Source organism: Stylophora pistillata, chromosome 1 (assembly GCF_964205215.1).
Source record: "Stylophora pistillata chromosome 1, jaStyPist1.2, whole genome shotgun sequence".
Classification (NCBI taxonomy): Eukaryota; Metazoa; Cnidaria; class Anthozoa; order Scleractinia; family Pocilloporidae; genus Stylophora; species Stylophora pistillata.
The window spans coordinates 23,031,067-23,059,058 of record NC_142519.1 but is presented as its reverse complement, the minus strand read 5'-3'; the positions used below and the strand labels follow the sequence as shown (position 1 = coordinate 23,059,058).

Genomic DNA, 27,992 nt, shown 5'->3' with positions numbered 1-27,992 from the left:
TATTCAGCGGACCCTTGTTGAATTGAATCGATCGAGAAAAGCTAAGCTGCTCTCGTATCGTGGCCGGAAAGTACTTCTAGACTTACACTTTAAACGTTTCACACATTCGGACTCATTTTTCGTAATTTTTTTCCATTTTGATTGTGAAGTGAACAAACGCTACCTTAATCATCGATATTACAGAGCGTTTTTTTTTTTTTCAGAACGGTTTCCTTGGCAGTCCGCAATGTATTTAGAGATGACCTCCTTGTATGAAATTCTCCTTTTTAAAGGTTCTTAACAGCTGATAATTGTTGTCATTGAAATTAATTCCTTTTATTATTATAAATATATTGCTTAATTTAATAGGAGTGTTAACTCAAATTTTCTGGAGTAATTTTCAAGGAATGCGTACCAATTTATGGTCAGAACTTACACCATATAGGAATCAAAGGTTTAATACATTTTGTACAAATTCTACGCAGCACAAGTTTCAGACTTATCAACAGTGGATACAGGGATTCTTGCAATAGAAAGTGAACTTCACCCTGTTGCTTCACACTGCGTACCTCCAGACACCTGTGAATCCACCGACCCCAGTGAACTGTCACAGCTAGATTGCCCCAGTATCTGTTCTAAAACAGCTGCATCATTACCATTGGAGGAGCCAGCAATACTTGCCAAGCCACACTCAAGAAAAAAGGTCACCATTGATGACATCAATGAAATGCACCTTGAAGTCCTTAAAAAGGAAAATGAAAAACTTGACCTAGAAATTGAAAATCTAAAACTAAAGAAGAAAGAAATAATGTTAAGGATTCTAGAGCTTGAGTCTCAAAGTAGGGCCGAAAATAATTTATGAATCAATCTTTATACAATCAAACTGAAATGGCTTTGATTGTGACTCATGTAACTGGTTATTTATGGATTGTTACTGTCAGCTCCCTATATCTTCAATCCACTGATAAACTGTTTCCCCAGAAATGTACACAGGCTTTAATCACATTGGTTTTAATTTGGTTTCCTTTTAGTACTAATGCATCAATCTGTTGAAAGGTTCAACATCCCTCCCTTTAAAAATTTGAGATTGATTTGTTCAAATTCTGCCCCTGCCCCTCCTCCCTCCTCCTCCTTGGGCAAAAAAATTTGTTCAAATTCCCCAACCGTTTGTAAAAGCCAAAGTCAGCCAACATGACTTTGTGCACCTCGACCAAGTTTTTTAAATTTAGACCTTCTATACCTTTTCTTCTTGAGCCATTTTCAGTTACAGAAGTGAATTTTTTTTTGCCATTAACTCCGCTTTAGTTAAAGATATAACACTTGTATTTCACTGAATGAACTTAACAATTCTAGTTCAAATTACCAACCCCAGCCAGGCACAGATGATGGTTGAATGCCCATGGTTCCCCAGCCTGAGGGAAGGGGTGGTAGGGTGGAATCCAATGCTTCAAATTAATTGGCCCATAATTTTGTGATTCAAATTTTTTTCTTTTCAATTTTCAATTCTCAAATGAGTTTGAATTTGTTTCCTGTTATAATGCTCTCAAATGAAGGGAAATGAAAAAAAAAAAAGTTCTACCAATTCAAAACCAAAAAAATAAACTAACTGTACATGCATGTGTTTATTGGTAAAATAGAAACTGCAGATATAAAGCAAAGACAAATGCATCATGTAACTAATATTTACATCTCTATGATGTAAAACTAATTATTCAATGGAGTTTATTAATTACATGTAAATATATTTTTTCAAGAATTAGTTACACCGAAGCAATTTTGAGCATTTCTTGGATTTAACCACAATTTATATTTTTTCATATCAAAAGAAAATTTAATTTTACATGAGACCCATCTTTTAATTTAGAAAACAATACAACAAGCTACAATTACTGAGCACACCCTGTGAGGAGCCATCCTTACTTCGGAGTGCAGCACATGAAATCTCCTTTTAACACCCCAAAAGTTTGCTCGATGGTACATCGCGTTATTTTGTGAGCTCTGTTGAAACGTTCTTCCTGTGGTGTTTTGGGGTTGAGATAGGGAGTCATGAGGAATGGGGAACATGCATATCCACTATCTCCAAGTAGTACACCATCTGCCAGACCAGTTCCTTCCAGGTCACGCCCTATGGCTGATGTTCGAAAAATGTGGCTATCATGTGTAGAGCCAGGCCATCTAGCCACAACATTTGTAAACATTTCTACAAAATTCAATTACATTCAATGCAACACAAATGGTTTTTACGTCCAACACAACAATCCCAGTGAAAAAAAAAACTTAGCAATTTATAGTGCAAGTGTACGTTTGCCTAGTCTTAAATTGTATTCTCGTAAAAGTTTCGTAATGTGAGCATACACACAGACCCTAAATTTGGAGCTGTAATCGTAAGGTTTTTGTAAATCAATTTTGTCAAAACGAAGTGTTCGAAACTGGATTGCCGCTTGCATTTAAACCACAGTTTATAACCAACATCAATTAACTACAACCTATCCCTTTTCTAGAAATTGTAGATTTCAAGAGATTTCTTGACATGTATCTTTGAGTAACAGCAAACTACATGTTATTAAACAATGCTACTTAGCGAGAGAATGCTCTGTAAAATTATGTTATGTTTCAGCACTCAATCTAACACAGTCCACTGAAAAATGTCCATGTTGGAAAACACATCAAGTGATCACCGATGAATATTTTCCTTGCGGTCGTGTCACCATTCGAAGGCTCAACACTTGTTAGCAAACAAGATCGATTACAGTTGAGAGTTCCAGAATGGAAAGGCAGATCTCACGGTTCGAAAACTCAATTACTTCAATCAATTCATTCAGTTCGTTTCGTCGTAAATTGTGTACATGCGTGAATCTTGGGATCACATGATTGATCACATGCGTTACTCAAGCCAATCACTCGCACATTCCTCCTTACGTGACAGAAAAGCATTACAATTTTAAAGTGAAATTCTTCGGCTTTCATGCTCATATTCGGGACAAAATAATACCTGAAATACACATGAGATAGTTAGCATAGTAAAGCTTGGGTTAAACGGAATGTTACCCTTTGCTATACAAATAATGAGAGCAACACAAACTTGCTTACCTCGATGGTCGCAGATTGCCTGGACATTGATTGAATGAAATCCTTTCCGGTTCACGAAGTCCGGCTCGTTTTCGTGAGGGCCTTTATTCTGACATGAGTACCGTCGATGCACCCGATAGCACAGGGAAAACCACCTACTCTGAATAAACCTTGCTTTATTTCGTCTCGTTCTGCACGAGTGCACGGAAATTTTATGAAGTCGCCTAACTTTGCAGTCAAGGCTTTTGTCACCCGGCGAACTATCCGGCTGACAGTCGACTTGTCAAATCCCTGAAAAGTGTCACCTACTACTTGAAGAAACGAACCCGAAGCTAAGAATCTGAGGGTGATAAGGACTCGCATTATAGCAGGAACAACACGGTTGCGATTTGTTTGGGGAGTGATATCGTCTGCAACAAGGCCAACGATGTACTGTATCGCCTCTCGTCCAAAACGATACTTGGATCTCAATTAAGCGTCTGTATATGTTTCAAACGGATCGAGTTGGCGGCGATAAATTCTCCTTTTTCTTCGATGTTGATTGTCGGGAAGGTTACAGCGAAGAAGATGTAACTGTCGAGCAGCCATTTTATTTGTGTTTATCCGGTGGATAAAATTTATACTACCTACCTAATCATGGATAAATTTATCTCCTGGATAGCGAGTGGATAGCGCTATCCATGCTTTCAACAACCGATATGACGCCATGGATAAAATTTATCCGCTGGATAGCGATTTATCCAGCGGATAAGAAGTTATCCATGCTTTGAACAACCGGGGCCTGGTGGATAGCGCAGTGCGCAGTACGCAGTACGTTCTGGTAACACTTGTCCAGTTTCTTTCTCAAATTTTGTCATAGTTTTGATTAATTGGTAACAGGACTTTCTGTCGATATCCAATTCAGTCTGTAATCAAACTCATGATTTAAAAATGAGACTCGACTGCATTGGACTCTCTTGGTCATATTACCACTTCTAATTGTCGTCATTTTGATCTTGTAAATGGCATCTTAAGGCAATAAAAGGTCAATCATCCAGCTTAAACTGAATGGAATCATGTTACCATATTAAGAACAAGTCTTTTTAGCCAATAGATAGGGGCTTCTCTACTTTTTCAACATTACTTTGACAAAATGAATAAGCCCACAAATTGTTATTGGCAAGCAGCCTTTTGTCTTTTATTCATTGCCTCTTTATTCACTCTGTAATTTATTGAATTTAAAGTGAGGAAGTGATTTTCAAGTCATTGGTTGGTTTCAACTGCAATTCTCAATATATAAATGAAGATTTTGTTATTTGTATGACTACAGAAAAAGTGCAATGGAAAATTAAAATTGCTGCTTCAAGCATTATTTAATCACATGAAATGATCAATGAACTTTGAACTTCATAGTGTAAATTAATTGTTATTAAAATGCCCTCTGTTTTCTAAATTAAATGATGGGTCTCATGTAAAATTAAATTTTCTTTTGATATGAAAAAATATAAATTGTGGTTAAATCCAAGAAATGCTCAAAATTGCTTCGGTGTGACTAATTCTTGAAAAAATATATTTACATGTAATAATAAACTCCATTGAATAATTAGTTTTACATCATAGAGATGTAAATATTAGTTACATGATGCATTTGTCTTTGCTTTATATCTGCAGTTTCTATTTTACCAATAAACACATGCATGTACAGTTAGTTTATTTTTTTTTGGTTTTAAATTGGTAGAACTGTTTTTTTTTTTTTTCTTCATTTCCCTTCATTTGAGAGCATTATAACAGGAAACAAATTCAAACTCATTTGAGAATTGAAAATTGAAAAGAAAAAAATTTGAATCATAAAATTATGGGCCAATTAATTTGATGTATTGGATTCCACCCAACCACCCCTTCCCCCAGGCTGGGGAACCATGGGCATTCAACCATCATCTGTGCCTGGCTGGGGTTGGTAATTTGAACTAGAATTGTTAAGTTTTTTCAGTGAAATACAAGTGTTATATCTTTAACTAAAGCAGAGTTTATGGCAAAAAATAATTCACTTCTGTAACCGAAAATGGCTCTAGAAGAAAAGGTATAGGTCTAGATTTAAAAAACTTGGTCGAGGTGCACAAAGTCATGTTGGCTGATTTTGGCTTTTACAAACAGTTGGTTGGGGAATTTGAACAAATTTTTTTGCCCAAGGAGGGGGAGGGAGGAGGGGCAGGGGCAGAATTTGAACAAACCAATCTCAAATTTTTAAAGGGAGGGATGTTGAAACTTCCAACAGATTGATGCATTAGTACTAGAAGGAAACCAAATTAAAACCAATGTGATTAAAGCCTGTGTACATTTCTGGGGAAACGGTTTATCAGTGGATTGAAAATATAGGGAGCTGACAGTAACAATCCATAAATAACCAGTTACATGAGTCACAATCAAAGCCATTTCAGTTCGATTGTATAAAGATTGATTCATAAATTATTTTCGGACCTACTTCGAGACTCAAGCTCTAGAATCCTTAACATTATTTCTTTCTTCTTTAGTTTTAGATTTTCAATTTCTAGGTCAAGTTTTACATTTTCCTTTTTAAGGACTTCAAGGTGCATTTCATTGATGTCATCAATGGTGACCTTTTTTCTTGAGTGTGGCTTGGCAAGTATTGCTGGCTCCTCCAATGGTACTGATGGAACTGTATCAGAATTCATACTGGGGCAATCTAGCTGTGACAGTTCACTGGGGTCTGTGGATTCACAGGTGTCTGGAAGTACGCAGTGTAAAGCAACAGGGTGAAGTTCACTTTCTATTCCAAGAACCCCTGTATCCACTGTTGATAAGTCTGAAACTTGTGCTGCATAGAATTTGTACAAAATGTATTAAACCTTTGATTCCTATATGGTGTAAGTTCTGACCATAAATTGGTACGCATTCCTTGAAAATTACTCTAGAAAATTTGAGTTAACACTCCTATTAAATTAAACAATATATTTATTATAATAAAAGGAATTAATTTCAATGACAACAATTATCAGCTGTCGAGAACCTTTAAAAAGGAGAATTTCAGACAAGTAGGTCATCTCTAAATACATTGCGGACTGCCAAGGAAACCGTTCTGAAAAAAAACGCTCTGTAATATCGATGATTAAGGTAGCGTTTGTTCACTTCACAATCAAAATGGAAAAAAATTACGAAAAATGGGCCCGAATGTGTGAAACGTTTAAAGTGCAAGTCTAGAAGTACTTTTCGGCCACGATACAAGAGCAGCTTAGCTTTTCTCGATCGATTCAATTCAACAAGGGTCCGCTGAATTTTAGAAACGTAGACGAATTACAGGGATTGTAAACTTCCCAAAAGAAGAAAAATCACCTGCTACCCTGCGTCATGTTTAAACAAAGAACTGCAGAAACAATCAGCACATTGTGGTAAGTATCATCGTAAGTCAACCAACTTGTAAACATTAGTGGCTTACCTGAATCGATACCGCCCAAAATGCCGCTGAAAGACGGATCCGTTTCGAAGAGCTCGATAATTTTGGCTGTGGTAGCCTTTGGAGAAGCCGGTTTCTTTCCACCCCCGGTCTTCTTTACAGCCGTGGTACATTTGTTGTGCTCTCTTTTTGCTCCACTCACCATTCCTCTCCACTTTTCTTTTACCTCCACAACAGTTCTTTTGGAAACTCCGAGGGCATTGACTTTCTCGGTTATTTCCTCCCATATTCGCGTTTTGTTTTTATTACAAAGTGTGGAGGAAAATTTACTTTTGATAATGTTTATATTTTCTTCCGCCTCTTCCAAAATAACTGCGCATTCGGCGGGTGTAAAATTGGGTTTTCTAGCGCGCTTTGCCGGGGAAGGAGCAACATTTTCTGCCATGTTGTCTCGCCACTAGCACACGCGAGCGAACAGATCACGCAACGCCTGGGCTGTAACCATAGCAACTGCTTGGATAGCGAGTTATCCATCGGATAGTTATACGTCTCGCTATCCGTGCTTTCTGCAACAACTTTTTATCCGCCGGATAACTATCCAGTGGATAGCCTTTTTATCCACCGGATAAGCTTATCCGGTGGATAAATTTATCCATCCTTTGAACAACCGGGGCCAGGCTCCGGTTGTTCAAAGCGCAGATAGCGCTATCCAACGGATAAATCACTATCCAGCGGATAAGTGTTACCAGAACGTACTGCGCTATCCACCAGGCTCCGGTTGTTCAAAGCGCGGATAGCGCTATCCAACGGATAAATCACTGTCCAGCGGATAAGTATTACCAAAACGTACTGCGCTATCCACCGGATAGGGATTTATCCACTGGATAGCGTTATCCGTCCTTCGAACAACCGGGGCCAGATAGAGATTTATCCAGTGTATAACGTTATCCATCCTTTGAACAACCGGGGCCAGATAGAGATTTATCCAGTGTATAACGTTATCCATCCTTCGAACAACCGGGGCCAGATAGAGATTTATCCAGTGTATAACGTTATCCATCCTTTGAACAACCGGGGCCAGATAGAGATTTATCCAGTGTATAACGTTATCCATCCTTTGAACAACCGGGGCCAGATAGAGATTTATCCAGTGTATAACGTTATCCATCCTTTGAACAACCGGGGCCAGATAGAGATTTATCCAGTGTATAACGTTATCCATCCTTCGAACAACCGGGGCCTGACCCGTAATGAATCCTCTCTCCCTTTAAACGTTTTTCTTCCCCTATTAAATATCTACACCGATGGAATTTTTTTTCACATACAGGCAACTTGTCATAGCCCCCAAATCTGGACCAACACAAATATGAACATGCAGTGTGGTCCAAAAAGAATCGATCCTCCACATTCAAAGCGCCCAAAAGAAATAAGCATTGATTTAACAATCGATATCAGTCAAACATCAACTTCAACTTTATTGTAATCAGACACGAGTACCCGAGAGGTGATTGATAAACTGCTCTTGGTTCCTGTTGACGAATATACCGGAGTTCAGTCTCGATCTCGGGTGGGCGATATTGAATGTAAGCTAATTGACCTATTACCACCAACACCCCCAAGATAGGGTCATCGTGCGCTTGCTTTACTCAGTCGATCTATTTCATTCCTCCATGATATCTCGAGCGCGCGTTAAAAACATGAAAATAACTTTCATACGAACAACAGTGGACTCCAAACCTCAATTTGCCTTGAAACTACGATGCCAATTCTTGAACTTGTCCGTTTCGAAATTCCAAATAATAAACACCACGCGCAATGAATGACAAAACAGTACGAAAAAATAGCGTTTCTACCACTAATTCAATGAAAAGAAAAGAAATAAAATGGTAGAATCCTTAAAGTGCACCAAACCGCTAAATTTTTTTTTCGTTTAAAAAAAACTTCATGCTTTGGTGAGTATCTCTACGAAAAAATTGTTGGATTTGGTCAAACCTTGAATTTCTGTGTCCCGTTGAGGTACGGAAAATCGCATTAAAATCACTGCCATTTTGACTCACGACCGCGTCGCAAGGATCAAGAGTCTGGCGACTAATGTGACGTCACTTCGAAAACTCAACAATCTGTATTTCGTGCCATTTTGCACAGTTCACTTTTTTTTTAACAACAACAACAACAACATTGACTTTATTTTTTAAAATGAAAGAAATAAAGGCTTTTGTAGCCCGCAGTTAGCAAAGCTATTCTAGGCGGGCTACCTAAACAGACACTGTATAGGCTCTCACACATACACACACACACACACACACACACACACACACACACACACACACACACACACACACACACACGGACACACACACACACATACACACACACACGCACACACGCAACAATGAAATAAATAAATAAATGAGCAAATAAAAATAAATAATAAATAATAGTAGTGATAATCATGTTAAAGGTTTTAACTGAGCCAGTCACACAAGGGAGTTTTTAACAGGTCAAAGAGAAAGCTAATCAGTTGAAATACAAATATAAGCTAGAAAGGTCAAGGTAGCGCAAGTCAACATTCATCTCCTCAATTTCAAGAATTTTCAAATGCAAGTGAGTTAGCTCACGTTTAAAAGGTGCTTTCTTTAGCTTACGAATTTCAGGGGGGATGCCATTCCATATTTTCGCACCAACTCTAGAAAAGGAAAACAACTGATGATTTGTTCTCGCCTGTTTTATATAAAAGCTTCCAGCTACTGAGAAACGAGTAGAGTAGGAATGAACCTGTTCAGAGTGAGTAAAAAGTTCACTGGTTATGTTTGGAAGGTTAGATCGATATTGGTCGTAACTGATGCCGCAGAATGAATCTAGTGCTAGAAAGTATTTCGCAGGTCGACGACTGGCTGAAAATTCCTTGAGCGTCTTCTCGACGTAACGTCACAAGTCTACTCTGCCCAGATCCCCATTTACGCGGTCGTGGTCCATTTGGATCTCGACTTCAACAGGGCATAAAAAAATGAGGGTTTAACCAAATCCAACAATTTCTTCGAAGAAATACTCACCCAAGCAGTAAGATTTTTTTTAAGTGAAAAAAAAAAATTTAGGGGTCAGGTGCACTTTAACTCCGTTGCAGTCTTCGCGGTTTAAGAATTAAACTAACAGAGACTTTGTGTTTGAATAAGATATTCAACGGTAAAGTTTTAAAAGCGTAGAGGAGAGAAGTAAACACAAGAAGGGGCGTCATCTGCGCATGTCTGAGATTTTCCTTAACTCACGTGCGTACGCTGTTCCGTGAGGCCTAAATTTAATAATAATAATAATAATAATAATAATAATAGTAATAATAATAATAAACAGTTTAACGTGGAGAAACACTTAGCTAGAAGCTAGTTTACAGGTTTTCCACCAAACAACTTAGACAAACAATTCAAATTGAAAATGAGTTTAATGATAATGAGTTTAATGTTATATTACAATGGTATATTACAATATTACAAAAAATCAATATGCACTGCCCGCAGTAAGCAAAGGCTAGTCGAGGCGGGCAGTGTTTAATACGTATATTATAAAATATAAAATAAAAAGATTTACAGACCAAGAGAATGAAAATTCTAGACAAATTACAACTACATTAATACATTTAAGAAACGGCAAGAAAACAGAACAAGCTGGGGTCTTATAGTTGTGCTATTAAAGTAGACAAATCAATACAATCGTCATATTTTTCGAGTCGAGGAGGAAATCATGAATTTTACTATTAAAGTTGTATTTTGATAGCTGGCGCACTTCACAAGACAAGCTATTCCAGATTCTAACACCATTTCTTGAAAATGCCCTTTTTTGTATATCTAATCTTGAACTTTCAACAAAAGGGCGACATACGATTAAAACATAAAAATAATGATGTAGAGTGAGAGTATCATTCACGCATAGATTAGGAAGCAAAGAAGACTTTTCTGTGGCGCCTTTGCTATACAACGACTCCACTACTGACGTTTACACGATAAAATACCATCTCTCGTCATTACAATTAGGTCAAAATTCGATAACCTTCCAGATTATGGACAGTCAGTCGAAACTTGAAGGTTTGTAAGTATTTTTCACAAATACTTTTGACGAGTTCATCACAGCTTTTTCGATGTGCTGTAAATGAACATTAATTTGTCATAAATTTTAATGAAAAAATTTGAATCAGTATATCGTAACAAATACAATGATTTGGTTACTTATTTAATCTCTAATTAGAAAAAATATATTGAAATTTGTCCCTCTAGAATAACTCTACACTGAAAAAAGTTGGAGTAAGACCACTTGAAACAGTTTGTCTCAGAGCTTGCTCTCACCATTTACAAAACAATGGAGATAACCTTAACCTTGTATCTCTCTTTCCACCAATAATAATCACGTCTTAAAAAAATAAACAAACTTAGTTGGAAATTACTTAAAAACTCAAATGACGTCTCAATGAAGCGTCCTATCGAAATAAGATATTGAACAAGAAACTGCAGGGATTCACTCTGTCATTTCCAACTTTTTCTGCCCCTAAAGTTCATTTTAGTTTTATTTAAGCTTTTTCTCCGTAAGGGTTCAGGTGCCGACCTCTTTGGTGGTGGGCTGACTTCCCTGGTTGCTCTTCCTCTCAGAGCGCTGACATTCAGAGTCGTTGTATGCGCTGACCGTTTACGAGATCCCCCGTGAGGGTCCCTTAATGTAGCTTCGATAATTGGAGGACCCAGTACAGGAGGATGCCGTTGCCGCACTACTTCTGCTGCTTCTTCAGCACTCCGCACTGTTTTACGTTTTTCATCGAGAGAGAGAGTACGGCTTAGTCCTAATGAATTTGAAAGGTTTGATGGTCGTGCGGTTCCGGGCCGCAAGGAAAGAGTAGAAGAGTCATTTGAAAGCCTTGACGTACTAGAGGAAGATAATGCGTTTGAAGCATTAGCTGTAGATCCCTGAGGTCTTTGCGGATGACCGTTACCTTCCAATACACTTTTCAAGGACGGAGGTTCAGAGTTCCGCCTGAGCGGAATAACTTTTGACGACCTTGACGCATTAGAGCGAGATGATGAGCTACTGGCGTTATCTGGCAGAATTGGAGCAGTTGGGGCCAGGGGAGTTGTATTGGAAGGCCCAGATGATACAAAAGAGTGGTTAGACGACGTGGGCTGTGGGACCCTTGTTAAGGCGGTTAGAGCCTGGTCGACGGGTGACCCAGTATTACCTGGTGACCAGGTGCGTTGGACTGGTGAGGACCTTGCAGTTGCTTCTTTTTCTTGTCGATACAGCTGCCAAAAATAACCCTTTTTATGTGTCATATTGTTTCGGATAACATTATGCAGCATAGGATTTTGCGTATCAATTTCAAGTGAGGAATCTGAATCATTATCCTCCAAATCAGAAATTGGATCCCTGGACGTAGGAGTAGGGGCCTTTCCAGAAAAATTAATAGCTGTAGCGTCTAGCATATCATCACTTTCGATACGCTTCATTTGCTTTCCATGTACACTGTCTTCAGGGGGATGACGGGGCGATTGCTTCTCGATGGCAATGTTTGGAGAAACAGTCTGTGTCCTCTTACAAGATGGGCCGTTAGAGGTCGCTTCGTCCCTGTTTGAAACTCCATTTTTAACCAAAGGATTTATGGTAGAATGTAATTGATATGTGACTTTATCATCTGATGTCTTTTGGCTTTGCCCACCTGATCTTTCCTGGTGTGCGCTCCCTTTTCGATGCAATGAGTGACGTGTAGAATGCTTTGACTCCTTCCCGACAGAGTGCTTTTCTCTATGATCTTCAGGTCTGGAGAGTTGTTTACAGTCCTTCCTAGAAAATTGTTGATGACGATTTCTGGAGTGAGTTCCTTCCTCACCACTCTTCTCTTCCCTACTTATACTCTCAGGGTTGACAACTTCAATTATCCTTGTAGGATGACTGTTCAAGGATGCCTCACTGCTGGCGGAGGTCGCGTTGATGCTTGTTACCTCTCGGAGCTTGGTTACTGAAGCTCCAACTGATTTTTCCATCTGATCCATCCCCTTTCTAAGACCTGGTGCCTCTGTCCCACCATTATGTTCAGACTCTTGTCGTGTACTACAAACGTTTCCTGGTGCATGGTTAGGGTCCACTGCAAGGTCACCACTGTTGGAACGGTGATAACCAACCCTTGTCGAGGACGAGTTAAGGTTTTTAACCCGTGGATCTTTGGCAGGCGAATGGTCTGTCTTAACTGATCCAATGGAAAGAATCGACCGTACCTCTAATGAAGATTTAACAGGAAAGAAACATCCTCTTTTTTCTGCATTTTCTATCAAAGCTCTCCAATCTGAAGATCCTCCCTGTTAAAATATAAAGGTAGGACGGAGCAGTTATCATTTAAGTTGTTCTTGGAATCACAGAACGCAGTCTATAAGGATTAAACAAACACTACTCATATCATCCCACCTTCAGAGTTTCCATATGGCCAAAAACATACAGGGCATGTCGCGCCCTCGTTAACGCTACATTCATTCGTTGTTTATCGGTTAGAAATCTGTGAAAGAGAAAATAAAAAGTCCAGCAGGATCACATCTAGTAACCTTCCAACATACAGAAAACGTTTTTGACGTTTTTAAGTAGACATGACAAAGTCAGTTAAAGGAACTGACATCAACCAAAAATTATATTAAGAGTCACAAGTTTAACTAGCTCAAAACCTATACGCTGACACAGGGTGTTGCATTGGCTGGCGAGGAAAGGTGTTTGGATAATGATTAATGTAAATAAACTTACCCTATAGACCCACGACACTGCTGTGCTCGAACACAACTCAAAATGATGACATCCTTCTCTCTTCCCTTACAACGAAAAAAAGGCAACAGTGTACTTCACATTCTACAGGAGCTACATAAAGTGGAAGGCAAGAGAAATTACAAAGATCGGATAGTTTAAACAAACCTGAAAGCCATCCACAGTGTTGACCTCGATTACAGCAGTTCCTGTGGATAGACCCCTGAAAAACATGTACAACAGGGTTTCGACAAAATGGTTTAGCATTAGAAAATTTTTCTTGGTCGAATCTTTAGTTTTAAGCGCACGCTCTTAGCAAAAGTCTGTGGATTAGCTGTGTTCTGGATACCCAACTAACGAATGCAGTCTTTGAGAAAAGACTAAATTCAGAGTAAGCTGCTTTTTTTTTCATTTTTTTTTAAGGCTAGAGGGTTGGAGACGCTCTAGCCAAATGGTACTGGAGAGCAGATCAAAAGGTTAACGAGCATTTACAATTGCGAAAAGTTGCTACATATGAAGTCAATTCAAGCGACACTTGAAGCAACGATGCTTCCGGACTATTCTTTACTTTCCACCTGTCATAAAAAAAACGTCAATTCCGTTGAAGTAAAATCATGCTTTGCTTCAGCTAAAGTAAGGGGTCAAACCATCTAACCGATGTTCATCAACGAAAATTTACAACATATACTATACTTACTTTAGTCTCCCCTGGATCTCAACTTTCTGTTTCCGATATGGTGTGATAATGCCAATGCTTTCAGGTTTTAAAATGTCTGTCAAATCGCGGCAAAAATTTACAATCATATCAGCTTCGTCAGGGTTCCACAAAGCGCTGGAGAGAGAGACGACTTAGAACAATTACTGAACTAGAATACTTTTATTACTGTACAATAACTTCGTACCTAGCGCCTGATCGGTTTCTGAACCACTTCATTATACATAGATATACAACACAACGAGTTGATATTACTAATGTAAATAAACTGTACACTATAGAAAACTGTTCAAGATTGATAGTTAAACAAAGCTAAAAGTAATTTAGGCAAGGCTAAAACCCAGACAATACAACGTTTTCACCAATATGAAGTTGGGCATTCCAAGGAGGCTTGTAGGAAAAAGTCATGTGCTGTCGCTCAATTTACAATCCTTTCCTCTCTCGCACACTTAGTTAGACGGTATTGTGTTGGCAGCACCTGGAGGTGAGCTGCGGCTCGGTTACCAACGTGACCTCCTTTGCCACTGAGAAGAAAACTGGTCTTCTCTGTTACTACCTTTGCGGCACCTACGCTACAAGACTATTGACTAAGGGCCGGTTATTTGAATGGGGTCTAAACCAAACCGCGGTTTTACGCAAGCAGCAGGCCTAAGGTATCCTCTATATGAGGACTGATTTAATTAAATAAATGTCCTTCCACTCTTAGCTTTCGGCTCTTTTGGCACTGTTCGCAGAATAACTGCTCAGATAATAGGTTCAGCCAAATTGAAGATAGTTTAGAATGCTGTTTAGCACTTTGGTTTCTCGAAACTCAAGAGAATTCAAACCAAGAAGGTTTTGTCGCTTGAGTTACAACATTTCAATGGTTGAAACGATTAATGTAAAATTAACGTTTGCTAGTTGCCAAGGCTTCATAAGAGAACACCAACATTGTTTAACCATGGTTTTTGCCAAAATGGTTTCATTTGCTTACCCTCTATCCTGGCATAGCTCCCTTCCAGTAACAACGTCAAAGAGTGCATAGTGCTTTACCAGAGGAAACTGTCTCTGCTCCAATGATCTAAAGTACAATATACGCATAAGACAGATATGAAAAAGCAGTTGATCCAAAATTTGATCAAACGGCGAATTAACCTAATCATTTCTACTTCAACCATCCATCCTTTCGTAAGTTATTCAAACAGTGAGACACTCGGCATTAGTCCGTCTGTTGGCCAGTCTGCCCGTCATATTTGTTGGGGGGTGACGCATAAACAGTTTACTAAGACGGGGACCTAACACCGTCAGCCGGTCACTCTGTCCGTCCGTCCATGAGTGAGTTATTAGGTCAATTAGCTGCATGGGACAACGGAGGGTCAAATAAAAGCAAACACAGAAAGGTGGTTGCTCAAAAATGAAACGATACTGAGAAACTCCCAACCATTTCTCTGTAAAATTGAGGAACAATATCTAACCTATGGCTTCTAAGAAAGTTATTGTACACACGAGAGGAAGGGAAAGCCGCAATCTCTGGATGCATCCGGTACTGTTCCTCTAGCATCAGTACTGGCTTCTCAATTTCTACAAACATCAATAGAGTTTGAAAGTGCAACATGAGAAATAAGGCCATCTAATTTCAGACTGATAATGCGGAAGCCAGAAGTAAGGAAGACGATCGGGTAAACTGAAGGGACACCCTTGTACACATATGTTGGTCTACAACAATCAAGGGAGTTGCAAACCTATACTGCCTCTACCCAATTCATGCCAATAATACTTTTAGAGGTACTCTTTCATGTAATAATACTTCGAGGTTTTCCGTGGATACATCATAAAATAAATCGAACGTTGAGTGCTTAGACATGAATGGGGTAGCAGACAAATTAATAGTGCTTAAAGAGGTAGCTATCACTAAAAATGTAATGGTTACAGATCTTTGTAACTTGGCATACTAATTAGTTCAATCAGAACTTGCTGAAATATCAATGCATAGGAATAAAATCATTGAACAATACAGCTAATCCTGAAATGGAATACCAATTAGTTTTGCAAGGCTTCCGCCCTAGACTAAGATTCTCCTTGGAGTTCGATTTAGACGCTCACAAGTCTGGATTTCGAAGGAATCAACAGGCTACAGCACAGATTTTGGAGAGTGCTTCGTACAAGGTGTTAGAGGCTATAGATTCGGTAACATTTCAAACGGTTCTTTTGGAAACAAACTGTCCACTCGAGCCAAGACGTTTTTACACTTCAAAGACTCGACGAGTCTGGAAATATTAGTACTAATGAGGAAACAAAGCAAACGAACGTTCAATGTTGTCAGTGTCGAAACAGCGTCTGCTCTGAGAGACACAGCTTCAAGAGGCATTTTTAGATAAAAGGACAACACAGTTTTAGCGAAACATAAAGCCCAGGGCAGCCTTAAAATAGCTTGTGGTTCTGCAGTAGAACACTCTTTTGATTTCTCCTCCTTCTTAGAGAAACAGTTTCGTAGGAAACTCACCTATGACCAGGTACGTGAAATTCTCGACAACTGTAATATTTCAGCTGTCGACTGTTTATTTACGCCTTCCCTGGACCCTTCTGTCGCAAATCAAATAAACCCTCCGCAAACAAAGAAGTACATACAGGATCACGATAAGGAGATGGCTACGGTCCAAAGGGCCTACCTTAACACAACAGGGCCTCTCTGCTCTCTTCATGATGCTCTTACCTCTGGAACCCAGGTCCCATAGAGGACATTAAAAGCATAGTTGAGCAAACATTGTGCCTCCTTGGTTCAGCAAACCATCAAATGTCAGTATTACGAAGAAAGAAAGTTCTTGCAAATATCAATGAAGATAAAATAAGTCCGGCTGATCAGCCACTCCCTAATGCCAAACGTTTCCTGTTTGGAGAGGATTTCCCTGCGGTTGCTTCAAAACAAGCAGAACTCTCTAGTGGCCTAACCAAGAACTTATCGCATGCCCAAAAGCCCAAACAAACCTTCCAAAAATCTGGGAACACAAAGGACAGGCAACGCCGTGGGACCCCGGGCACTTTCTCTAAGTACCAAGCAAACCGACCAAAAAACTATCGGTCCTTTCGCCCCAACAAGGGTTCCTCAAACCAAGACTCAACAACTTCCTAGATCAGTGGAAGGAAATCACCTCAGATCCAGAAATCTTAAACGTTGTGTTGGGATATCAAATTTCCTTTCACTCTGTTCCTGTTCAGTTACACGTTCCAGTTACATGTTCAGATTCGACAGCTCCCCTTGTTTAGATGCAGAGGTGAACATACTCCTCTCAATGGGGGCAGCAAAAGATATCCCATTCTCCAAAGAGAATTTCAACAGCAGAATCTTTCTGGTTCCAAAAGGAGGGAACATTTCGCCCTGTAATCGACCTGAGTCGTCTCAACAATTTTGTGGAGAACTTCCATTTTCAAATGGAAAATATCTCCTGTCTCAAAACTCTCTTAAAAAAGGGAGACTTTATGACATGCATAGACTTAAAGGATGCATATCTCTCCGTCCACGTACACAAATCCTCACAAAGGTACCTTTGCTTCCAGTGGAGAAACAAAACATTTGCCTTTCAAGGTCTGCTAGTTGGGCTAAATACAGCCCCCAGAGTGTTTACAAAGCTAATAAAACCCATAGCTGCTTATCTACGGAAGAGAGGTATTCGAATAATCGTCTACCTAGATGATTAAACTTCCTAATCCTAGGCTCCTCCTTAGAAGAGTCAACAGCAAACACCAGGCAAACACTGACCCTTCTGCAGCAGCTGGGCTTCACCATAAATTGGGAGAAGTCTATCCTGGAGCCCACCCAGTCATCAACATTTCTGAGCCTTTCTATAGACTCGCAGACAATGTCACTCAGCCTTCCAGAGGGAAAGATCCTGAATATACAAAACAAATGTCAACACCTTCTCCTCAACCCTACCCCTTCTACTTGCGAAGTAGCAAGCCTGATAGAGACATTGGAGGCTGCTCGCCCTGCCATTTGGCAAGCCCCCCTCCATTACAGATATCTACAAATACAGCTCACAAAGTCCCTGCAGGAGTCTCAAGACAATTACGAGACACTCGTGTCCTTGAACAGCAACGCTCAAGCAGAACTAGAGTGGTGGCTCCAGAATGCTGTAACCGTAAACGGCAGTGCGATCAATCTTCCTCCCCCAGACCTCTACATAACATCAGACGCCTCCAGAACGGGCTGGGGTGCTTGCGTGCGGGAACTTAACCACAAACGGCCGTTGCTTGCCTGTGGAAGCCAAACAACACATAAACGTCCTTGAACAGAAAGCGGCCTATCTTGCCGTCAAAACCTTCCTCAAGGACAGGACCAACATTGTGGCATGTCTCTGCATGGACAACACTACAGCTGTAGCCCACGTAAACGACAAAGGGGGAACACGTTCCCCACAACTTGTCAGCTTAACTCTGAAACTATGGCAGTGGTGTCTTTAGAAGTCAATCCTGATCACTACTCAACACTTACCAGGCAAGCTCAACAGTGTAGCAGACTGAGAGAGTTTTACGACTCCAGCAAATGGCAAATAGACCCAAAGGTAATCCAACCCTTCATAACAGGGTGCAATGTAGACCTCTTTGCCTCTCGCCTAACAGCTCTTCTCCCAACATACGCCAGTTGAAAACCAGACCCAAGGGCTTCTTACACGGATGCAATGACCCTAGACTGGGCCCCTCTGAAAGGCTATGCCTTTCCACCATTTGGCCTGATAGCGCCAGTCCTGAAAAAGGTCTCGCAGGACAAGGCGGATCTGGTCATGGTAGCTCCAGTCTGGCAGGCGCAACCTTGGTGGCCAGTTCTCCTGAACCTCCTCACCAAACAACCAGTCATGATCACGAACTCCAAACACTTGCTGAGAGACCCTGCATACCCCCTCAGAATCCATTCACTGTATCCCAGGCTCCATCTGGCCGTCTTTCACGTATCAGGGAACAACATCAAACAGGTTTTTCAGAGAACATTACCGAAATACTCCTCTCAGCCACTCGTACCTCCACACATAAGACATACCAGTCAGTCTGGGGGCAATGGAACTGGTGTGGTAAACAGAAAGTTAATCCAGTTTCAGCGACACTAAATGATGTCCTTCTCTTTTTGACTGATCGCTTTAAAAGCGGGGCTGCGTATAGGTCAGTCAATGTAGTACGTTCAGCTATCTCCTCTTGTCACCCAAAATTGACGGCTACCCCGTGGGCCAACATCCCCTTGTTGTTCAACTCTTAAAAGGAATGCAAAACATGCGTCCTCCACAACCCAGATACACACACGCGTGGGATGTGCAACTTGTAACTAAGTACTTGGACTCTCTTGGGAAAACTAAACTGTTGCCCTTAAAGTTCATCTCTATCAAGCTGGCAATACCTTTTTCCCTCATGTGTCCTGAGCGAGCTTCGTCCCTTGCTAAATTGGACCTCCGGTACTCCCGTGTAGCCCCCGAGGGAGTTTCCTTCACACTCACACTTCCGAGGAAGCGAGGTTCAACAGATCAGTTACCTCAAGCATTTTTTGCGTCCCTTCCGTACAAGGGACTCTGCCCTGTTGACACTCACCTTGTTTACCTTAAGGCTCCACGTCACTTGCGTCCAGTCGTCCCATCGTCAAAACCAGATCCCTTGTTTGTCTCCTATGCTAAACCTCATAACCCGATCACGACCCCAACACTTAGTTGATGGCTTCGTACAGCTATAAAGAATGCTGGAATTAACACTGAGCTTTTTAAGGCTCATTCGGTTCGCGGAGCCTCGACCACAGCAGCTGCGAACAGTAACGTTCCACTTGACGATGTTATGAAAATGGCAGATTGGTCTCGTGTCAGTACCTTTCAAAGTTTTATTACAAACCTGTTTTTAAGGCCAGTTATGGTCACTCTGTACTTCAATAACTTACAAGTTCTACCTGATGTTTTCTCATATATTTCTCACTTCGTTTGTTTACATAATTTCAATTATACTGGCAGGCCGCTTGGCGGCCCTGGTATAATTGTTAAGTGTTACTCTACCAAACCCTCAAAACGATACAGCCCACTAGTAACTTAAAACGTGCTTTATCGCTTGGATCACTACTTTTGAGATTTTTAGACCAATATAACAAACCTAAGTAGCATGTCTCCCTTATCCTTCCACATTGCTCCCTTTCTCTTGTGACTACTATCTCTGTACACCCGTTCCCTCTGTCAAAATATCCTGCCAGCCCCTTTCACCTTCCATACACGAATTGAGCAGCGATTTCCACATAACTTGATGCACCAAATTAACAAACATATGAGCGTGTTAATGTTTGGATTCCAAACACCAAAGTCACCTCTCGCCGCTCTTCCCTCGTCTGCATATGTAGGCACTTTAGACCCGTTTCCTTTATTTTGTACTCCTTAAACAGTAGCTTCCTTGCAGAGTTTCGTATCTTTTCCTATTTCTTATGCATCAACACGATGATCTACAACCTCTTTTAAACTAAGCACAAGTTTAAAAACACCCGACTCGTAGAACGACCCGGTTGTCCACTCCTTGCTTCAGCGTATCCCTGTGATGGAGAAAATTCTCCATCAATCTTGACGCTCGTGGAAACTTTCCAGGCGCAATGAAATATCCTCATACATTTCAACAACAGTCCCACATTCCAGAGTTTACAAGCTTCTTCAAATGCGTTTCAAACCATCCGAGAAACACTCGCTACCTTTCGAAGGCACTGGATCTATCGCAAAAAACATCTTCCGTTGCACACTGCCCAGAGAGCTCTACATCTTGACTAGTACAATCATGACAAGGGTTACCCTGTCAGGTAACACCACCAGTATAAAGACGTTTCCTTTTAGTCAACGTAGAAGAAATTAAGGTTTCCCATCATTAGACAATTTCCCATGCGCTTTTTACTTTGCTCCATTTTCAAGCTTAATTTCCTCTATTTTGGACTCTCTCGTCGACTCGTACCATAATGTGACATTTGATGTCACCCTATATCAATCCCACATATGCTGAACGAACTTTTCAATACGTGAAAAGGTTTTAAACCCCATGGCCATTTAACCGCAAACTACTCATGAGGGCTCACAGAAGGATGTGAGACTTCGCTACTGACAACGGCTCCTCTTCATGATATATTACACTTTTGGAACTTCCAAAAGTTATAACCGATGGTTAATAGTGATGCTCTTTGATTTACTGACCAGAACTTGTTAAACAGTTGCTCCGTCTCCATTTGCCAATTTCCAGACGGTTTAGGCCCAGAGTTACAAATGTGGTACAGACCTTGAAAGAAGCTCCTCCTGTCATCCTTGTGTTACAAATTTGACCTCAGACCTTATCCACTTATTACCTTGACACTTTATTCAGAGCAATATAGCCCCGAATAGGAAAATTACAGAACGGTCTGCAGCAATAAGGTTATAATCAATTTGAATGGTCGGGTCTACTTTTCAAGCTCAGTAATGCCTATTAAGGCTCGACATTCCACGAATAGGACGGTCACAGATATTGTAAATGAGAAGGATAATAATAGCCCAATTCCGAATTGACCTTAGCCTCTTTTTCAAAGCGAGTCCTGGTGCTCCTTCTTTCGTATGGTAATAACTTTTCATTCACATGCAAATTAAACTCATTTTCATATGTATGGTTGAGCACCAGGCCTCGTTTTGAAAAAGAGGCCAAACGTAATTCGGAAATGGCCTATTATAAAGTCAAAAGCAATCGGTTATAAAATTTCGATGCGAAATGTCTTTTTTTTCGCTGCTTCTTACTTGAGACCTCACACAAATCACAGGTTATAGAGTAAGGCTGAGATGACACAAAGGCTTGCGAGTGAGCTTACCTGCTTTGTGATATCTGAAGAATCTGTAGAGTCTTTCAAACATGGATCGTGCAAATAATTTCTCCTTTGCTCTCTAAGAAGTTATGAGTAGATAAGGAAAGGATATCACGTTTTCGTCTGACTTTAAAACTTTCTTTAAACATCCTTATACAAAATTATTGATATGGTATGCTTGGTGGAAACGGCAGACACAACTCAGAAAAAAATGTGCCAGAGATGAATCATTCACTGAGAAAGGGGCAGAAATGCCTAAATCTAAATCAGGAAATACAACAAAAGCAGGCTTGTTGGTATGGCCTAGCAACTTGGATCGCAAAGCCATGAAGAAGAATAAAGCTGGAAAACTAGGGGATCATTGAATGAACAAATCTGCTACAGGACGGCAGAAAAAGAAAGAAAGTGGTAAGGATTTGCCAATTTATGTTTAACGTACCCCAGACAGTACAGTGCAGGGCAACTGCTCAGGATCGCCGACAAGAACCAGTTTAGACGCCTGGAAGCAGAGTGGTATCAGCAAATCCAGTTCATTGGACTGACAGGCCTGTGCAAAGTGACATAAGACATAACACACTTTACTGTATGTTTTTAGAGCAAACGATTAAATGGAGCATTAGCCGAGCGTGCTTTAGTTCCGTTTTAACTTTCGCGCGTGATAAGCGCAAAGAATTCGTACCATCCTCTCAATTGATTAGGAGTAACCTGACTCTATCATGCGCGTTTCCGCTTTCAGTTTTTTGTTGCCTCGAGTTCTCATCATCACCTTTTAAAGTCTCTCGTGTTGTATTAGGTAATTTTTATTTGTTTGGTTTCCACATCACGGCACACAGTCGAAAATCGCTCAAACATAAAAACAGCGACTAACATTCTAAGAGAGTACAAACAAGTTTCAAAACTAAAATATTTTAAGCTTAGGGGAAAAAATACAGCAACGCCATATTCAGTATCATATTGGAAATGAAATATTCAAGGTTAAAATCTTAATCCATGGACGTGAATCTTGTCTCTCTTGAAGTTATCTTACCTCATCGACAATAACACATGTGAAATGGGGATAAATACGCCTGCAAAGAAGAGAAACAATAAATATAAAAATAAAAACCAACAAGTAACATCATGACCGCTGAAGCAGATCAGTTCTAACCGTCCTTCCAGGTCCTGCTTTAAGCTTGTGCTACCAGCCCCGCTGAGAGTTGTACAGATAATATCAGCACGATGAAGGATCTCCTTTCTTATACTTGATTCTTTTCTACGTTTGTTAGCTTGCTCTGCCCTTTCTTCACGATATTTCTTTTGCAGGGTTCGTATTGTGTCCATAAGGTTTGACTTCTCCTTTTCCAATTTCTCCAGTTGCTGGTCGTAAATCATTTAAATAGAAAGGTAATGAGTTTTGAAGTTTAAATACCTCTTTATGACTTCCACCACTTCTAAACTAATGTTGGTACTGTCTTCAAAAATGATCTTGCAAAGTGGATTGTCCATAAGTAACCTACGTTTTAGCTTTTTACCTTTCTAGACTACAAACACGACAACAACAACCACAACAACGAACCAACGAAAGTAAAAATAAACAAAAAAACAGAACGAGAGCAAAAGACCCTCAATTTTAGGTTGACATATGTACCTCGTGAGACGTGCGAGGCGAACTTTTCAACTTCGTTATCTTGTGCTCCAGTTTCTTCTCTCTTTCATCAATGATTGCAAGACTTTCTTTGGTTTTGTTTAATCTGTCCTCCGATTTTGAAGATGACTGATCGACTACGAGCTTTGTCATATTGTCTAATGAGAACTTCAGAACGCCCGGGTGGATATATGACTTACGGCCCACTCGTACCAGACACAGATCCCCACAGTTTTTAGGGATCGCTTGAAAAGGGCAAATGAATATAATTGTCAAAGGCCTTGATAAGTTGTTCACAAAGTACAATTATGTTAAATGCCTCAAAGACTGCCACCAACAGAAGAATGACACTTTAGATATAAAAACGGATGAGTAAAGCTTTGTTCCTTAAAATGCTTCTTTTATGGGTTTGCCTTCGAATGTCAACAAATCCAATTGCTAAGAGAGTAATTGGTTTGAACCCAGGTGTGAAATTTTGTAGGAAAATTCATTACTTGACGAGGGAATTCCGCATTAAGCTGCACGCGAAAACCGATATCGCACGGATCGCGAAGCGATGAGTGCGATATCGGTTTTCAAGTGCAATTTAACGCGGAATTCTCAAGTCAAGTAATGGATTTTCCTTGAATCGCATAATCGAATAAAAACAAGAAAAAAAGAAAACAGCATTATCTATAGTTGTTATGTATACGTAGATGCGAAGCAATATCACTTAGCCTCGTTTTCAACTCGCAATTCCACGCTAAAGACCGCATCTTTAACTAATCAGAATGCAAGATTTTATTCAGTGATGCGATTCATGGCATAATCGGATCGTCCAGATGAGAGTGCTCTTGAAAACGACTGTTGCCGGTAGTGGTAACAACTGTTTCAACAATTTACGCAAGGCATCATTAGGATGAAGTGTTGTCTTCCGCTATGGGTATCGGGACGTCGACCACCGTTTCCGACACAGTCCTTCTCAGGACTAGTGCCACTACCGTTCACAAATTTCGGACATAAAAAAATGCGAAAGCAAGCACCTCGATCGTAATCAGCTGTGGTAAATGTTCAACGTGACGTAACAAACAAGCGAAGAACTAATGATTTATTCCAGAATGCTTACTTTTGTGGCAGAAGTACCTTTCATACTTTACTAACCTCTCTTGACATCATCCTGACGGTTACATCGCCTGTTTTCCTTATTGTCAGAACGATTTTGAAGTCGGATCTGAGCCTTTGTCAACCGAGCAATCAACTCATCTATGGCAGCATTAGAAGGGGCACATAAGAGAATTCTCACTTTGTTTCGAACATTTCCATTCGATGAGGTAGCTGTGGTCTGTCCTGGCATTTCTTGACCCCGCTACGAAAAAAAAAAAAAACAAAACAAAAATGAAAAAAAAAAACATAGAAAGCTCATGTGGCTCGTAGAATTTCAAAAATTTAGAGCGGCGCAGTCCAGCACAAACAAGGTGAAGAGGTATTATGTGTAGGGACGTAACGCGGGAAGTGTAACCCTTAAAACACAATTCGAAATTCGAGTGTTACTTTCATTTTGGCCTATGATCACACACAAAGCAAAAGGCAATGATAAATTAAGAAGAATTAAGTTGTGGTAGGGAACAACGGACGTTAGGAAAAAAACTTACATTAAGTATCTCCTTCACAAGGCCAACGATCGTGTAGGACTTTCCTGTTCCCGGAGGGCCTTGAACGAGACAAATGCGTGGTAGAGGATAGGGATTGTGAACAGCATTAGCCGCAGTTGAGATGACTCTCTCTTGGGATTCATTGTATTCCTTGTAAGGATGAATAGTACACGCAAGGTAAGCATTAGGCCGCTCTACGATTGACATAATACCAATCCTTGCCCTGGCCTTTTTTATCGTATGCAGATAAAGTAGATCGTTGGGCAATGTTGCAAAGTGATTGTCCAACTAGCTTTGTTTATATATTTTTTTCAGCACGAAACAATTCATAAAGAAAGTGATCTACCGGTACCAAAAACAAAACAAAACAAATAAAAAAATTAGGGTGACCATGCATCCAACTGCTATATTCTCAGACCAGTTATTGAAGTGGCTATCACTGCTCATTACAAAGCGTGGCAAATGCTTGTTAATTGTGTTACACATCAGTAAGTAAGGATGCGCAATAAAAAATGGGCATTAACATCCAAGAGTAGTTACCACTCGCGTGCGCGCGGACGTTACCTATTTTCATGTTGCACGCATCGCGTTGTTACTCATGCTCCGGTATCCCACAAGTTTGCTTGGTAAAAAATGACCATGAACACAGTGTGAAAATATTTCGTGCGCTCTCGAACGCAACTGTGTAATTTTCGGTGTCTTTTTCGCATTTAGCGGAATAGGAGGTACGATGTATGCACCACGAAATCCTATTTGCATCGTTTCCAACCAGGTATGGGAAATCTGAGATACAATTTGGGTTAGGTCATCTAAAGGGACGACAATTAACTAAAAGAACAGGGAATTACTGGAAAACGACTAAGGATACTATTTCGCAGATTCCTCTCCCCGTGCACAACTAAGGAAATAGTTGACGGCTGCGCGCCGGTTTGTTCATTGTAGTACCTGAGCGACATGTGGTGAGGGACGATAATCTTCAGAGCAGAAATATATTGCTTTCCGCGGTCTAAGAATGTCGTTGGCCAACAGGCTCTTGCTAAATTGCATTAAAGCAGACCACTGCCTTAGCGCTGTCAGCAGTGAAGTCACAAACTGTACTTGAAGACGACAGTTCCTCGCAGGGCGGAAGTTTGACGCCGTTTTGATGGTCAAGTTAAGATCAAACGTCGTCATAGCAGCTTCTACAAAAACAGGCGCTTACAATTTTAAATGTTACGGAAACAGATAAATTATGCAAACTAAAACATTGTCACACGAAGTGCAATGAGCTTTGCAGAGAAAACTATATGCGACCATAACAACTTGTATGAAATAAATTCCATTTGAGCCCGGATGAAAATCTTTTTAGTTTTGAGACTTTGGTGTCAATTCAAATTAAACTCCCAAATTACAACTTTTCTTATTTCCTATCACCTTTTTGCTTGGTTTCACTCCTGGAAGTGAAGGAGTTACAACTGTTCGTAGGTCAAGCCAATACAGTCCAACCCTCCCCTTGTGACCACCTCTCGTTACCAGCCACTTTTTCAAAATACCAAAAGTTTCCAAGTCAAATCATCATAAATGGAACCTCTCGAAAGTGACCACTGTTTATAATTTTCCACTGCTTTTAACCTCTCGCAGGCGACCACTTGACAAACAAACGGCTTTATCTCTCATGAGCAGAAACTCTAAATTGTTTTAACAAATGTGGAAAAAAAGGAGCTACTGCAAGTGTTTCTCGAAGTAGCTTTACCACGTGAATAAAGCATTGGAAGAATTGACAAAATACAAATGCAGATTTAATCACTTGTAGGAAAAAATTCGCGCATCTTGTGAATACTAGACATGTACACTGTATCAATCTTGCATTAAACAGAAAAGTTGTGTGGCGAAGCGGCATCAAAGAACGTCAACTGAAGTATTAATAAGCCGCTAGAAGTGATTACTATAGCTTTCGATAAGTGCTGGTGAAAGGGTCCGGTTACCATAAGCAAATTACCCGAAATATGGACTCCTTGTGGCCTGTCCTCTGGTAACGACCACCTCCCTTCACATTTCCGGTGGTCGCTTAAGGAAGGTTCGACTGTATTAACAAAACTACGAAAGAGCTAAAAACAGACCAAGAAGGAACCAAGTAGCTTGAATAATCTAATTTAATTTAATTTATTACTTTCGCCAACAGGCAGGGGTACCACAACAGCTTGCGCCAATTACTGCGGGCCCAGTAAACTCACCCATCCCACCCCAGGGGAGGACATCCACCATACAGTAATCTCGTGCGTGGGAAATTAAACACGAAGGCGCGCTATATAAGGAAGTCTTCCCTGAGAAGACCTAAGCTCATTTGTCACTCACCGTTGACGTATGCGGGTCAAATTCAAATGCTGGTAGACGAACAAAAGGAGCTAATGAGATATCTATTGTTTACTTCCACCAGCATGGTGGCAATGAGGTAACGTGCGAACCACCTAATTCGATCTCAAATCTCAAAAATTCTTGTAAGTGATGAAGACATAAAACAATTTTGAGGAATGCGCCCGCTATTCACTGCTTTGAAGTAGCTGAAGCTCAAGCTGACCTGACTCTAAGAGTTCTACATCACACGACGGTTGATTGGCAAATGGTCCAGTGGGACCTAAGGCTCCTTTTATAGCGCGCCTTCGTGTTCAATGTGGCTAAATGTGATTTAGGCAAGGTTAAATTTCGAGCGAATGCGGTCAGCGGTCTCCTCCCTAAGCGTACGTGATCTGCGGGGGTGACCGCAGGGGCCTCAGCTTATCGTGCGACTTACGTTGCATCTCATGCTGGCATTTTGGACTGATCTTTGCGGATTCTGGCTCTCAGCCCGTCCCCCCCCTTTCTGTGCACCGGTAAGTATGAGGTCAGGTGAGTATATTCCACTGAATTCTTTCAGTGTGACGGTGCCAGTTGGCGGCTGCATGCAAGGGTGGTTCCCGCTCGCAGGGTTGCCATGGATAACTCCTTGTTATGCCTGAAGCGTTCAGGCTCCCGTCCGATCTTTAAGGCACCAGTTCCCAAGCCCATCT

The 27,992-nt window shown here is 40.5% G+C and overlaps 2 protein-coding genes across 3 annotated transcripts in view; both read right to left on the bottom strand.

Annotated features, from left to right (window-relative positions):
• Nucleotides 1-4,197: 4,197 nt before the first annotated feature.
• On the bottom strand, nt 4,198-7,127 carry LOC148741723 (nuclear apoptosis-inducing factor 1-like). The gene is made up of 2 exons (XM_088745221.1): nt 6,482-7,127; nt 4,198-5,863 (listed from the first exon to the last, which is right to left on the bottom strand). Exons 1-2 carry the CDS (start codon nt 6,882-6,884, stop codon nt 5,487-5,489), a joined length of 780 nt encoding a protein of 259 aa, XP_088601347.1. The 5' UTR covers nt 6,885-7,127; the 3' UTR covers nt 4,198-5,486.
• A 2,729-nt stretch (nt 7,128-9,856) lies between these two features.
• The window catches only part of LOC111326411 (uncharacterized), a 42,160-nt gene continuing 24,024 nt past the window's right edge, over nt 9,857-27,992 (bottom strand). For both annotated transcript variants that reach the window (XM_022930400.2, XM_088745215.1), the window contains exons 14-28: nt 25,912-26,147; nt 24,967-25,116; nt 24,476-24,680; nt 23,339-23,580; nt 22,859-23,067; nt 22,739-22,778; nt 22,151-22,258; nt 21,718-21,790; nt 15,368-15,473; nt 14,887-14,973; nt 13,896-14,030; nt 13,367-13,421; nt 13,202-13,266; nt 12,875-12,962; nt 9,857-12,768 (exon numbers count right to left, since the gene is read on the bottom strand). In XM_022930400.2, coding sequence (XP_022786135.2) covers nt 10,951-12,768; nt 12,875-12,962; nt 13,202-13,266; nt 13,367-13,421; nt 13,896-14,030; nt 14,887-14,973; nt 15,368-15,473; nt 21,718-21,790; nt 22,151-22,258; nt 22,739-22,778; nt 22,859-23,067; nt 23,339-23,580; nt 24,476-24,680; nt 24,967-25,116; nt 25,912-26,147 — 3,617 coding nt within the window. In that variant the 3' untranslated portion in view covers nt 9,857-10,950. The remainder of the gene's footprint in view (nt 12,769-12,874; nt 12,963-13,201; nt 13,267-13,366; nt 13,422-13,895; nt 14,031-14,886; nt 14,974-15,367; nt 15,474-21,717; nt 21,791-22,150; nt 22,259-22,738; nt 22,779-22,858; nt 23,068-23,338; nt 23,581-24,475; nt 24,681-24,966; nt 25,117-25,911; nt 26,148-27,992) is intronic.